This window comes from Lithobates pipiens, unplaced genomic scaffold, assembly GCF_037356315.1.
Source record: "Lithobates pipiens isolate NorthernLeopardFrog02 unplaced genomic scaffold, aLitPip1_a1.2 Scaffold_3, whole genome shotgun sequence".
Taxonomy (NCBI): domain Eukaryota; kingdom Metazoa; phylum Chordata; class Amphibia; order Anura; family Ranidae; genus Lithobates; species Lithobates pipiens.
Window position 1 is genome coordinate 231981342 of NW_027507790.1, and position 12875 is coordinate 231994216.

General features: G+C 43.9%; 1 protein-coding gene across 1 annotated transcript in view; it reads left to right on the top strand.

The window, feature by feature from the left end:
* Positions 1-12875, top strand: part of SLC45A2 (solute carrier family 45 member 2) — a 191010-nt gene that overhangs the window by 142337 nt on the left and 35798 nt on the right. The window contains exon 6 of the mRNA XM_077462888.1: positions 1008-1213. Within this exon, the coding sequence (XP_077319014.1) occupies positions 1008-1213 (206 nt within the window). The remainder of the gene's footprint in view (positions 1-1007; positions 1214-12875) is intronic.

A 12875-nucleotide genomic window follows, 5' to 3' on the forward strand; every position in this document is an offset into this window, starting at 1 on the left:
AAGGCTTGGTCAGGAAGGGGGTAAATCCTTCCAGGGGTGAAGTGGTTAAAGGAGAAGTCCAGCCCAAGCTTGTTTGGCTGGACCTATACTATGGGTCACAGGCAGGGGTGGACTGACAACTCATAGGGTCCCCGGGCAATAGGAGATTATGGGGCACCCAGGCAATCCGAGATTATGGGACCACACAGTATATACACACATATACACACACATACACACACATACACACACATACACACACATACACACACATACATGTACACACAGTATACACAGACATGTTTCTATTGGCTGAGAAGGTACTGGAGAGGTGGAGCAGCTATGATCTTGGGATGTTTAGAACAAAAGGATGTCGGTAAGGGACATTTCAGAGACAGATGTAAAAAAAACTGTTTTTTTACATACTGTCCCTGGTTTTACTAAGGCTGGCAGCCCTGATGGGGCCCCCTAGTGGCTCGGGGCCCTCAGGCAGTGCCCAAGTGGTCCAATGGTCAGTCCAACCCTGGTCACAGGAGTGCAATTCATTTTGCGCTCCTGTGACCCGTTTGCAGCAGAGAGTGGGCTGAAGTATGTTCTCTGCTGACGTCACAGGAATCTGTCCAGGCACCGCGTCATCACAAAAAAATCTGGATCCGCCAGGTGCATGGACTGATGGCCATTTCAGCCTCTCAGTGAGCCATTGAGATGGTTGCTCCCCGCCCCTCCACAGCTCAGCACTCCAGTGAGCGTGTGGGGGGGGGGGGGGCAGAGTGGAGAGCTGCTGACTGTCTCACGGAGCTGTGAGAACTGAGCCATCTGCGATGTTTGCTCTGTTCTGAGTGCAGAGGCGCTAGGGGAAAGAGATCGCACCAATGCTACATCCACCTAGGTAAGTATGATTCTGGGGGGAATAAAATACCATACTTCTCTTTTAATAAACATTCAAACGTTTAAAAATCGAATGTAAAAAAAGGTCATACTTGGTGCTGACAACTTTTTTATTTTTTTTTCCCCATCTCTTTTTACAGACCTCCAGAAAGCACTTCTACCCTATATTGGGCTAAAGGGCCTGTACTTTGTTGGATATTTACTCTTTGGGCTAGGAACCGGATTTATTGGACTGTTCCCCAATGTTTACTCTACATTGGTCTTATGTTCCCTCTTCGGTGTAATGTCCAGTACCCTCTACACTGTCCCTTTCAACCTCATCTCTGAGTACCATCGAGAAGAGGAGGTGAGTTTTAATAATCAAGTTAGGGTAGAATTTCAGTCAAAACTTTTTCCAAATTTTGTTTGCAATTGGGAAATGTTAAAATCGTTTTGCGAAGTTTGTATTGCTATCTCTGTGCCTGATGACTATTTTATTTCTGCCCCTGAAACAGGAAGAGAAGTGAATCTCTACAATGGGTGGGCATGTTTTTTGCAGTAGTTTTGTTTTTTTAACTAAAAGCAAATAGGCTGTTTGATTTGTATGGGTAGTTGCACTTTGCAAGGGAATGTACCTCAAAGCTTGGCGAATCCAGTCATGTGTAAGCAAAAATGCATTTTTTTTCTTTTATTGTTATAATACAGGATTTGGTGCCAACAGTTTGCACGGAGGATCCTGCTTGTTGGAGGAGGGAGGGTTAAGTGATCCAAAAGATAAAACTGTGGGGAATGAGCTGATGAACAAAATTAAAAGTACTGTTAGGTGTGGACAGAATAGGCTTTTCTGAAGAGTAGAGTTTTCAGGCATCTCTAAAAGCAAACAGATTAGGAGATAGTCGGTTAGGGAATTCCATAGGGTTGGTGAGGCTCTGGAAAAGTCCTAAGGTGCATGAGAGGAGGTGACAAGGGAGCTAGAGAGCAGGAGATCTTGGGAGGATCAAAGAGAATGATTAGGTTGGTGATGTAGCTAGGGGCCAAGTTATGGAGGGCTTTTTAAGTTATTATTCGAATTTTGAATTTAATTTGTTGGGTGAGTGGTAGCCAATTTAGGGACTGACAGAGAAATGGTATTTTCCTTGCATGTGATTGAGTATTCTTTGCAAAACTGAAATTCCACCACATTCAGTAAGCTCCTGGGAACATTCCCTTGCAATGTGAAACTTCCCTTGTAAAATGAACAGACTTTTTGCCTTTAATAAATCAACCCTTTTACGTCGCAATGACTTAACCCACTTTTTTCTCTGCTTTAAATTCAAACCTTCCTGCTGCCACTTGAAAGCTGGAATGCCAGAAAACTATCAGAGCTGCAGGAATGAGAGATTGCCACACACTAAGGTTGCCACTACAGTCCACGTTTATTTAATAGAGCAACTACAATCAACATAACCGTCCCATCCATAGGGCCCGCCGCCTCGAACGTATTTTGCCCAATGTCCTATTTGGGGAAATCTGTTAGAGGGGTGGCCCTATGGTGGGGACTGATGGTGTGTCTACTTTTGTGCGGATTGTGGTTGCTCTACAGCAATAAGATTGTTGTTGACTCTGTCTCCGTTGAGTAGATTCCCTTTTCTTCTTTGTATCATCAGGACGGGAAGTGATCGTAAATCGCTAGCATTAGAGATACAGACAGGAATAAATTGGGGGAGGGAAAGAACAGTTTTTATGCCTAAACTTGATCAATATTTTTCTTTATACCTACATTGTTTATTGATGTCGTCATGTTTTCATAGAAATAAATGACTTAAAAAAATTTAAATAAGAAAAGCTGAAGGGGTAAAATGAAAAAATCTTGTTCTACAAAAATAACACAAATCCCCATATGTTTTCTTATAAACATGTATGTTTTATATCCATAAATCATTGCCTGTCAATATATTTTAAACAGTACATGTATCATATGGATACCCAGAGCAGTAACTACAGAAGTCGCCAAAGTGAATTAATAATTCTCCACTGAGAAGAAATACTGAATCTAATTTTTGGATTATAGTTCATTCGATCAATGAAATAAACTTGCAAAAAGATTTTCTAATGCAGAAAATTATACAGAATAGTATAAATAGTCTTCATCCATGAATATAGTATAGCAAAATGTTCAGTTCACACAATTGTATATAACAGCGAGCGAGCAATCACGATAAGGCAATCTCTCAAATAATAGGTTATCATAACAGTACACTATGGATCAGTAACTGGGAGTTTAGTGATGTTGTTATTCATTGCTTGAATTCAGTCCAAGGCAAGTGGTTAGTCATTTCAATAATATAATGCAGCACATAAGTGATAACAAAGTTGTGTCTACAGGCAGCAGAATTCCACACTGGTCACGGTCACTTTGGCTATTGCTATCCTGCAGAAAACAATAGTCACAATATATGCAGCCACCATCAACTGTGTACAGTTGGTGAGCTTTGGTCTACTAAGAAATTCAGGTCAAGCTAATGTATATTCATGATGGCTGAAGGAAAGCAACGATTTTTATTTTATTTTTCTACTTTCTTGACTTATGGGCGAGATACCTCCCCTAGATTTTCTTTTTTATAATAAAGACCCAACAGAGATTCTTCCCTATGGGTAGGCATCAACAAGCATCCTCGGTTTCTACCAAAAGCCCAAAGACCTGGCATGCTCTGTTTGGCAATTTGAAAGCAGAAAGCTATATCCCCCCCCCCCTGTACTTAAACCCAATAGTGAGAGGTCCCCACCCCCAGATGTTGGTAATACGATAACACCTCCCGGTGCTTCATACTGAATTATTACAAACTCTAAGTGCTTACAAAAGCATAAATAAACGTTATGTAAATTAAAGTGTCCAAATTCAGTTAGTGTAGCATAAAAGTCCAATGAAAAAATCAGTGATGGTTCACAAAGTCCAATGTAGTGACTTCTACGTGAATATTCTTTAAAAAAAAACTGTGCCCATGGTGAGATAAATCTGTAATCTGTGCTACCATTTCTGTGCTCAATACTCTAGACTTTCTCAACCTTTTCAACATGGAGGGACCCTTGAAATAACTTTTCGGTCTCAGGAGACCCCTGTTAAAAATTGCTTTAACTACAATGCATGATACATCAGAGGGAAGGTCAATGGAAGAGTGCTCCTTACATCTGTGGTCTTGGGGAAGAATTTCCCCCTACAGATAGCTAAAAAGATCATTGGTGTCACTGGGAACTTATCTGAGAGGCAAAAATTGGTCATTGTTTAAGTAACCCCTTGCAACCATTGGAGGAACCCTGTTTGAGAAACCCTGCCCTAGATAGATGAAAGGCTTACCAGATAAATATGACCTCTTTAACTACTTCCAGTCCGGGCCTTTTCTGGCACTTTTTGTTCACATCTAACAATCCAGTATTATTTTCTAGAAAATTACTTAGAACCCCTAAACATATATTTTTTTTAAAGCAGAGGCCCTAAAGAATATTTTTATTTTTTTATGTTGTGGTATTTATGCAGCAGTTTTTCAAACACAATTTATTTTAAGAAATATGCTTTTTTTTTATTTTAATACAAGAAAAAACACCATATTTAACCCAATTGTTTTCTAAAATATAAAAAAGATGAAGTTATGCCGAGTAAATAGACACCAAAAAATGTGCACGCCCGTGCAATAGTGATAAGTGACGTACATTTTACTGTCCATAGGCGATGCTTTAAAAGCCTTTACAGGTTACCACTTTAGATATACAGAGGTGGTATGGTGCTAGAATTACTGCCCATGATCTGATTTTCATGGCGATACCTCACATGTGTGGAACGATATGTGTGTGATCAAATAGCAGGTTCGCCTTTGGCTGCAAGCATGGGAGAACAGGGAAACTTACATTTTTTATTTACTTATTTTATATGTTTTATATTTTTTATTTTTACACAGTTGCTTTATTATTATTATTATTATTATTTTTTTTTTTAAACGCTTTTATTGCTGCCACAAGGAATGTAAATATCCTTGTGTAGCACCCTGGGGTTAAGTCAGGGCGCTCCTTAAAAATGTATTTTCCAAGAGTAGTCATCTTGGTCAATTGGTAGATCTATTGATTTCTTCTAGGTTTGGCCTTGTTGCACTTTTCTCTTCTACCACTAGGTGGCCGGGAACTTGGTGGTACTAGATATAAGGGCAACCCAAGGCCAGGTTATGGGTAAATGGGGTATCTCAGCCAATGGTCAAGGGGTTTCTTTAATCCATTGGCCTGCTTGGAGAACCTATATATTTGGGTGAGGTCAGGTGATCTATGTTCTGTAAGGAGGGGGTGGGGGGGGGGTGGAGCTCTGGTAGGAGCTGCTAGTGAGATATATACACAATGATAATAGTGAAAATTCAGTTTGTGCTTAGAAACTTAATCCATTTTCCTCTGGATGAAGACCTGTGTTAAAGGTTCTGGAGGATGTTGAAAGCAGCAGCCAGCTAAGGAGAGCAGAAGAGACTCTATGGTATGAGAAGGAAGAGAGCAGCGCCGCTCTAAGCCTAATAAGTTAAGAAAGCTTTCATGTGCTTTAAAAATAAACTCCCATTTGAGCAGTGTTATACAGGCTTTGGTAGTCGTGGTTCTTTAAGCGATCCTGGATATTTTCTCGGTTCCAGCACTGATAGGTCAGGCACGTCGGCAGGATTCGTCAGGTGCTTGAGAACAGGGGGCGTGGCTCGAGCGTTTATGTTTGGAGCATGCGTACTCCTTCGTCAGGCATGTGATTCGGCCATCATCGGCAAGGTTTATGTAGAGAAAAGGGGAAGGGGCAGTGCCAGGAAATGCAAGGTGCAGCAGACCAGTGCTAGTCTCAAGGCGTGTATCATTCACAGATCAGTTTAGCCACCAAATACAAAAGTGCTTAGGTTTGGTAAGAAATATAAAAACATATCTATACGCATATGTACACAACACAGGACTAAGTGTAGGTAAATAAACTGAAATACAGTAAAATTTGATGGGAGTAAAAATACTAATGAAAAAAAAAAAAAATTAGATATAGATATCTATATAGAGAGAGCGAGAGAGGGATTTTTATTTTATAAACATCAAGATGATGATAATGAATAATAGAGCAAAAATAAAGATAAAAATTGAATTAGAAATAAAAATAAAATGGAAAAGAAAGACAACTGTACCCATTTAGAGGACTACACTGAACAATTTCAAGAAGAAATTCCTTGAAAAGGGCTATCCTGCCCCCTCAGTTCAGGGCACGTATAACCATTTTCTGAGTGAAGCACCCAGACCCAACCACCATGAGTCCATCTCATCCTCCCAGACACCAAGATTCATCATCCAGTTCCACATGCAGCATAAAAAAATTGAACACATTTTCCAAAAACCATTGAGGCATGCTACAAGAAGATCCCCAGCATCAAAACAGTGGTTAGCAATGTATCAAAAATCACATATAGAAGGCCCAAAACATAAGAAAAATGGTACAAAATTTAAAATTCTGTAAACCCAAATCAACGTCAACCCTCCCCTTTCTAGACATAAAGGGAATGTACCAATGCCGCAAGTTTAACTGTTTAACCTGAAAATTTGTCCAACATAGACAACAATTCACCACAAAAGGCAAAACATATCCCCTTGGCAAATTCTTTAACTGCTCAACAGAATTTGTGGTATATTGCCTCTCTTGCCCCTTCGGCCTGCTTTATGTAGGCCGCACCATCATAACCTTTACGAAAAAGGTTTGGAGAACATAGATGCTTCATTGAAGAAAAAAGCAACCTCACTATCCCTAGACACTTCACTGAATTCCATCAGGGCCAGGGGCGTCGGGAGGGGGTGGCTGGAGGGGCTGAACCCCCTGAATGTGTCCCCCCTATAGCCCAGAGTGTCAGCTCTGCAGGGTAGGCGAGAGCGCTGGGACCAATCTGATCCCGAGTGCGACCGAGTGCCAGAGCAGGTTCCGCCTTCTGGAGCCTGCACGTCTATGATGGACGTCCCACTGGTCCAATTCCGGGACAGCGGGACGTGTGACGTCCATCATAGGCGCTGTTGGCTCCAGAAGGCGGTAATTGCAAAGAGGCTGCCGCGCCACATCCCTGCTTGGCGCTCGGGCGAGCCGCTCTCCTCTCCTCTCCTCCTCGGCTCCTCCTCTGAGGACTGGCTGCTGTGACACCACGGCTCAGACAGGTCAGTGTAGGTAGGTCAGTGTAGATAAGTCAGTGTGTGTTAATTTCAGTGTAGGTAGGTCAGTGTAGGTAGGTCAGTGTGTGTAAATGTCAGTGTGTGTGTGTAGATCAGTGTGTGTGTGTGTGTGTGTGTGTGTGTGTGTGTGTAGATCAGTGTATGTTAATGTCAGTGTAGGTAGGTCAGTGTGTGTTAATGCCAGTGTAGGTAGGTCAGTGTAGGTAAATGTCAGTGTAGGTAGGTCACTACCGTTAGTGTATGTATATGTCGAGTGTATGTAGGTCAGGCAGGTGAGTGTAGGTAGGTCACTATTGTCAGTGTAGGTAGGTCACTGCCGTCAGTGTAGGTAGGTTAGTGTATGTAAGTCACTACCGTCGGTGTCATGGCCCAGCCAAAAAAAAACCTGCGTTGCGTACAACACCCGACCCCCCCCCCCCCCCCCTCCCTGTTTCCAGCTTGGACTCTGGGCTGAAGCCCCTGGTCCTTTTGCCACCTAGCAACGCCCCTGATCAGGGCTCTACCAATGGGCTACAGGTCGGGGTTGTGGAGACCATCCCAGGTAGTTTCCCTCGAGCCAAATGCATTAAGCTTCTGTGCGAGAGGGAAACGTTCTGGATCTACATAATAGATAGTTTAAAGCCTGGTGGCTTAAATGAGGATATTGAAATCCATTCCATCTATTAATATATACTGGTACCCACAGACTCCTCAATCCTAATCATTACCATTCCCTATAACCTACCTCCACCACTCACCCACCCCATCGCTAGATTAACCTACAATTTCCTCCCCCCCATTCTACCCCTTCCCTTTCTGCCCCTTCCTCCCCCTTCTATCTTCCCCATTATAGCTACGAGCCTAAGGGCCACTCAATCCTCTTTGTCACAGAAACTCTACTCTAACCCACAGTGCTTTGGGGAACGAGCAAGTCTAGCAATAATGTGTGCGGTCAAACATGCGCATAAGCTTGCGTTTTATGCACATGCCGCATTTTGCTTGTTGCTTGCATAGTTTCTGAATAAGTACTCCATTTTCTTATGGGTACAGGTCTGCACATGCATGTGCATGTGTGCAGATGTTTTTGGATGCCTCCAAATGTCCTGCTCATAACTAGAAACTGTCAGGTCACCTTGAGGCCAGGTGACAGATGCACACCGTAGGGATCAGGAGTGCACCGCAAGGTTATGGACCCTACGGCTGACTGCTGCGGACGGGGGGCAAGGTGATAGGAAGGCAGGGCCGTCAGAACACAAAGATTGATCCCACCGGGGTTAGAGCGTAAGATTCCCTGGGGCGTGGAGTCTAAGAGCCAGCAGGTGTTCACCAGAGCCTCTAGTGGTGAGGATGGACTTGACTGCAACTGGCTCCAGGTCGTGACCCCCAGGGTCCCCCAGCTCATACCCACAGTAGGCAACAGGAGGATAGGAATGGTGAGGGACAAGCCAAGGTCGGGGCCACAAGCAGACAGGAATTGTCAGGGACACGCCAAAAGGTCAGGATCAGAGGCAAACTGGGATAGTCAAGGACAGGCCAAAGTCGGTAACGTAACAGCAGAGCACACGATGGGTAACAGGAAGCTAACACACAAAGGTTGATCAGCAGGGTTGGCCTGCAGTGCACAGGTTAATATAGAGTTCTCTGATAGGAGCTAGGGTGGAGCCATGCCAGAGGATGGATTACAAAAGGCAGTCAGGTGACTGTCGGATGGAACACATGGAGACAGGTAAGCAGACGAACTCTATTGCATAACCATGACAGAAACTAAAATCCCCACAAAAAAAAAAAAAACCCATATACTAATTACATTTCCTGACACTGCCCCCCCCTCCCTCCCCTTTTCTCTGCATAAACCTTGCTGATGATGGCCGAATCACACACCTGACGAAGGACTGCGCAAGCTCCAGACACGAGCGCTCAAGCCACGCCCCCTGTTCTGACGATTCCTGCCGACATGCCCTGCTGACGTGCCTGCTGTGAGAATCCCCAGCCTCGGAGCTACGGATGCCACCAGAGTGGCCAAGGGCTGACCTATGACTGCTGCCCAACTGGACCCGAGGGAATATCCAGGACCACTTAAAGAACTACAACTACCAATGCCTGTATAACTCTGCTCAAATGTGAGTTTGTTTTTAAAACATATTAAAGCTTTCTTAACTAACTTATTACGTGTAGAGAGGCACTGCTCTTTCTTCCTTTGATCTGTGTTCTGTGCCACCTAGACGGCTGTCTGGGTGGAAGTGTGTCGAATGCGCCGGGCTGCTAGAATGGAGATTGGACCTATCTCAGGGGCATCTGCCTGCCAGGCTGTGTGAGTGCCTATCCAGAAGTAAGAGGGCAGCACATGGTTGGGGCTGGGGCTTGCAGTCCAACCAAAAGTGGCGGTTCTATTGGCCAGAGAACCTGTCAGTGGCTGGAGGTAGAATGGAAGCTGTCGCTACAAAGGGACCAACCACCTTTACCAGGGGCCACAGTGAGTAACTGAAGAAAGCACAGGAACTATATTCTCACCAAACGGGCACGGTGGAGAATCGGAAAACTTCAGGCGGTGATCAAGTCAGGGACCCAACCAGCGGAGGTGACACTTGCAGAGCAGCCTTGTGAGTCAAGCAGGGGTGAAGCTTGAGAAGCATCTGGAGTGCCAAGCTAGGTACCCAGCAGAGAATGGGGGGGTGGCGCTTGAGAGAGATGCCACCGCCAACCTTGGAGGAGCTCAAGACATTCAGAGTCCATATTAAACTACAAGAGGCAATTGTAGTGGAGCCAAACGGACTGTTACATTTGAGTTAGGAACTGTTAAAGACTCATACCATAGGAGAAGACCGCATTCCTGCATGTCTTGCTGTGGTCTTTCCTTGCATTGCTGTCCTCCTATTGAAGTCTTGGAGTCTGCCAATTGAATCTCTAACTACTTAAGGGTGTCCTGTCCCAATCCTCTTTCCCCCAAAAATATAAAAAAAGGACTGTCAAAAGAAATAAAACCTCTTTTACATCGAGAAGTGTCTGGCGCCCAATGACTTTCACTATCTTTGCACCCACTATGCCTCACAACCCACTACATATTGAAGGATGTCGGCTATCTTTGTCTTTGGTCCTCATTAGACTGGATAGGGCCAGAGACCTTGCTACACTTGTGATGGTAATAGGCATGTGACTGGTATTCTTTTTAGAGAGAACTGGGGTCGTAAGCGTTGGTTTTGTTGTAAGTGCTGGGAGTTTGGTAATACTTTCCAACCAAAGCCCAAAGCCGTTTGTAGCATTGTGCAGAAAAAAAGTATTCAATAATTTTGCTATTGCAACCTTAAACTTTACACCTCTTTAAAGTGTTTACTAAACCCAGTAATATGAAAATGGTTCATCTGCCCCTCCCCCCCCCCCCCCCCCCCTACAGTGCCCACAGCCTATGATGATCTGTATACTGTGGTAACCTGATGAACTGCACTGTTCCTCCAGTGCTGAGAGTTCAGGTAGGAGGAGAGTTTACTGTTGTGGGTTTAGACCACTGGAGGAAATTGGTCAGAGCTCGTCCTCACTGAGTTTTGGTTACAATCTATATAACAGAGCTTCCAGGGTTGAATGCAGGTTTTCTTTATTGGTATATTTACCTTCAATATTACAATGCAGCCTCTTTGTTTGTGGGGGACCTGGAATGGGCATATTTGCATAACAAGTTGATGGGTGGTTCTAAGTCGACCTACTTAATGGCACCATAACTGGGTATATTTAAGGATCTATGGGTGTATGTCTCCACCTCTCATGTTATGTCTGCTACCTTCTGTGTCCCAAAATGCTGGTCTCCTGTAACTCCTCATTACTGGGTGGCTATTTTCAATTTCCTTTCCAGGTTTTTATTGCAGTCTGTGTCCTCAATGGGAAGATCACCATCTCTGTGTCCTGTCTCGGGTACATAAGGAGATGGGAAATCCAAAATGTTTGGATTGTCACAGAAAAACGAGGTTTACAAGGAAAACTTTCAGTGGGGAAACAAGTTCTGGTGAAAACTGGAAAGGTTTCGTTGATATTTGGTGGTGTGTTGAAGAAAGTGTGTTGCATTGAGGAAGCCTATTCATCTGGTTTTGTTGTCAGACCCCCAGCAACGAAAATATAAAATGCACCTGCACAATTTTTTTCCAATACAGCAGACCACAGAGTGAATTAGGATTGCAAAACTGGTGCATTGGTGTGCCAAATGGGATGAAATCTAGAGTAAAAAAAAAAAAAATCACTTGTGGGTTTAACCAAGTTGTCTCCAAACTGCAGGCCAAAGGAGGCCATTTGATCTCCTTTTTCTGGTCTCTGTTGCACTATTCCTTCCACCGACATGAAAAACTATTCCACCTATGGACAAAAACGGTGGGGAATAATTTCTGCCACTGACACCACAAAAATGTTGGAACAATATTCCTCCCAATGATACCAGTGATTTGGTTTCTAGTCCTCCCACTAATTCCATTAATAAGGTACTATTCCTCTTCCTCCTGACTACAGGTGCTATGTAATTTTATTTATTCACACTTGACCAGTGACCACTAAGCCTGAGGCATTGATTTAATCCCACTAAATCTAGGACATTTTCTATCCCCCACTGGCCACAATCTCCCAATGTCTGAAAGTCTGAGACGGTGAACTAGCCTAGATTTTCAAAGCTTGGAGACCCCTTTTTTAACCAATCATTTTTTTGGGGTATTCATTCTTTGTGGCCCAGGTAACTTGCTCCATTGCAGGGATGTGTCCTTCGCCTGCATCCTATATTAAGGTGTTCCTCTTTCTCATATACGGAAGTTGGGAGCTGATATGTAAATGGAATTTCAAGAGATATTAGAAGATACAGTATTAAAGCTGAAAGGGATGACTGCTAGAAAAGTCTCCTCCTTATGCCCTCATGATACCTGTTGGTCCAATTTAGGTTCACCTGTCACCCTGCACTCATTTCTCAGTCACTCAGAGACATGGAACAGTCAGAACTTTTTTGTTTGTTTGTTTTATGGAGTGGATTTAACTTGGATGGTGTAAGGGAAATATGGGATGCCCATCAGAATTTAAAAACTTGCTTGGGGCGGCTATATACACCCCAGTATATAAATCCCATCCCTCCTCCATCCCTCCTCTCTAATCTTCAAGTACAGCTAGCACAAAGTGGTTAGGCCTGACCTTTAGAAATTGCCCTTTGCAGGCAGGGACCGCAGGTCCCTATGGTGTAGTAAAATAGAAAGTGTTGGTACCATCTGTCCTAACATGCGGCTACTGAGCCCGGTAACCCACCTTCAGGACCTGACAGCCCTCCTGGTTGCAGCTCCCCTTCTCCACTGCCCCTTTCATCACAGTCAACTCTTCTGGTTCTGTACCCATCTCAGACTGCAAGCTCCCAGTCCTCCTGACTGTGCCTCACACACCAGCCCTCCTGGCTGTAACCAATTATTCTCACTGGAGTCTCTTAGCAGTGTTCTCTCTCACTGTCCTTTATTTGCTATGCCATGTGCCTCCAGTCCAGGACCTCTTCACACGTTCTCGAAATTAATCCCGACTGCACCCGAGCCCAGGCTCAAGGTCCCCCTTTTTTTTTTTTTTTTTACTTTAAAACCAGTGGCAAGCCTGCTGATCTCATAGGTTTGCTAATCTGACAGATGTTGGTTGCTTTTAAAATTCAACATCTAAACAGTCAGGTGGAGTTCTAAGTGCTGTATTTCACTATAGAACTTCAGTTTACTGTTATAAATAAGTGTAAAATGCAAAACTACACTGGGTGTAACAATATATCCGCTTGCCCCTTTCTCACTGTATCCTTACTGTGGACGAGCATGGGGCGTAGCAAGATGGTGGCGACAAAACGTCACTTCCGTTACACATTCTGACGGGTTGCCTAA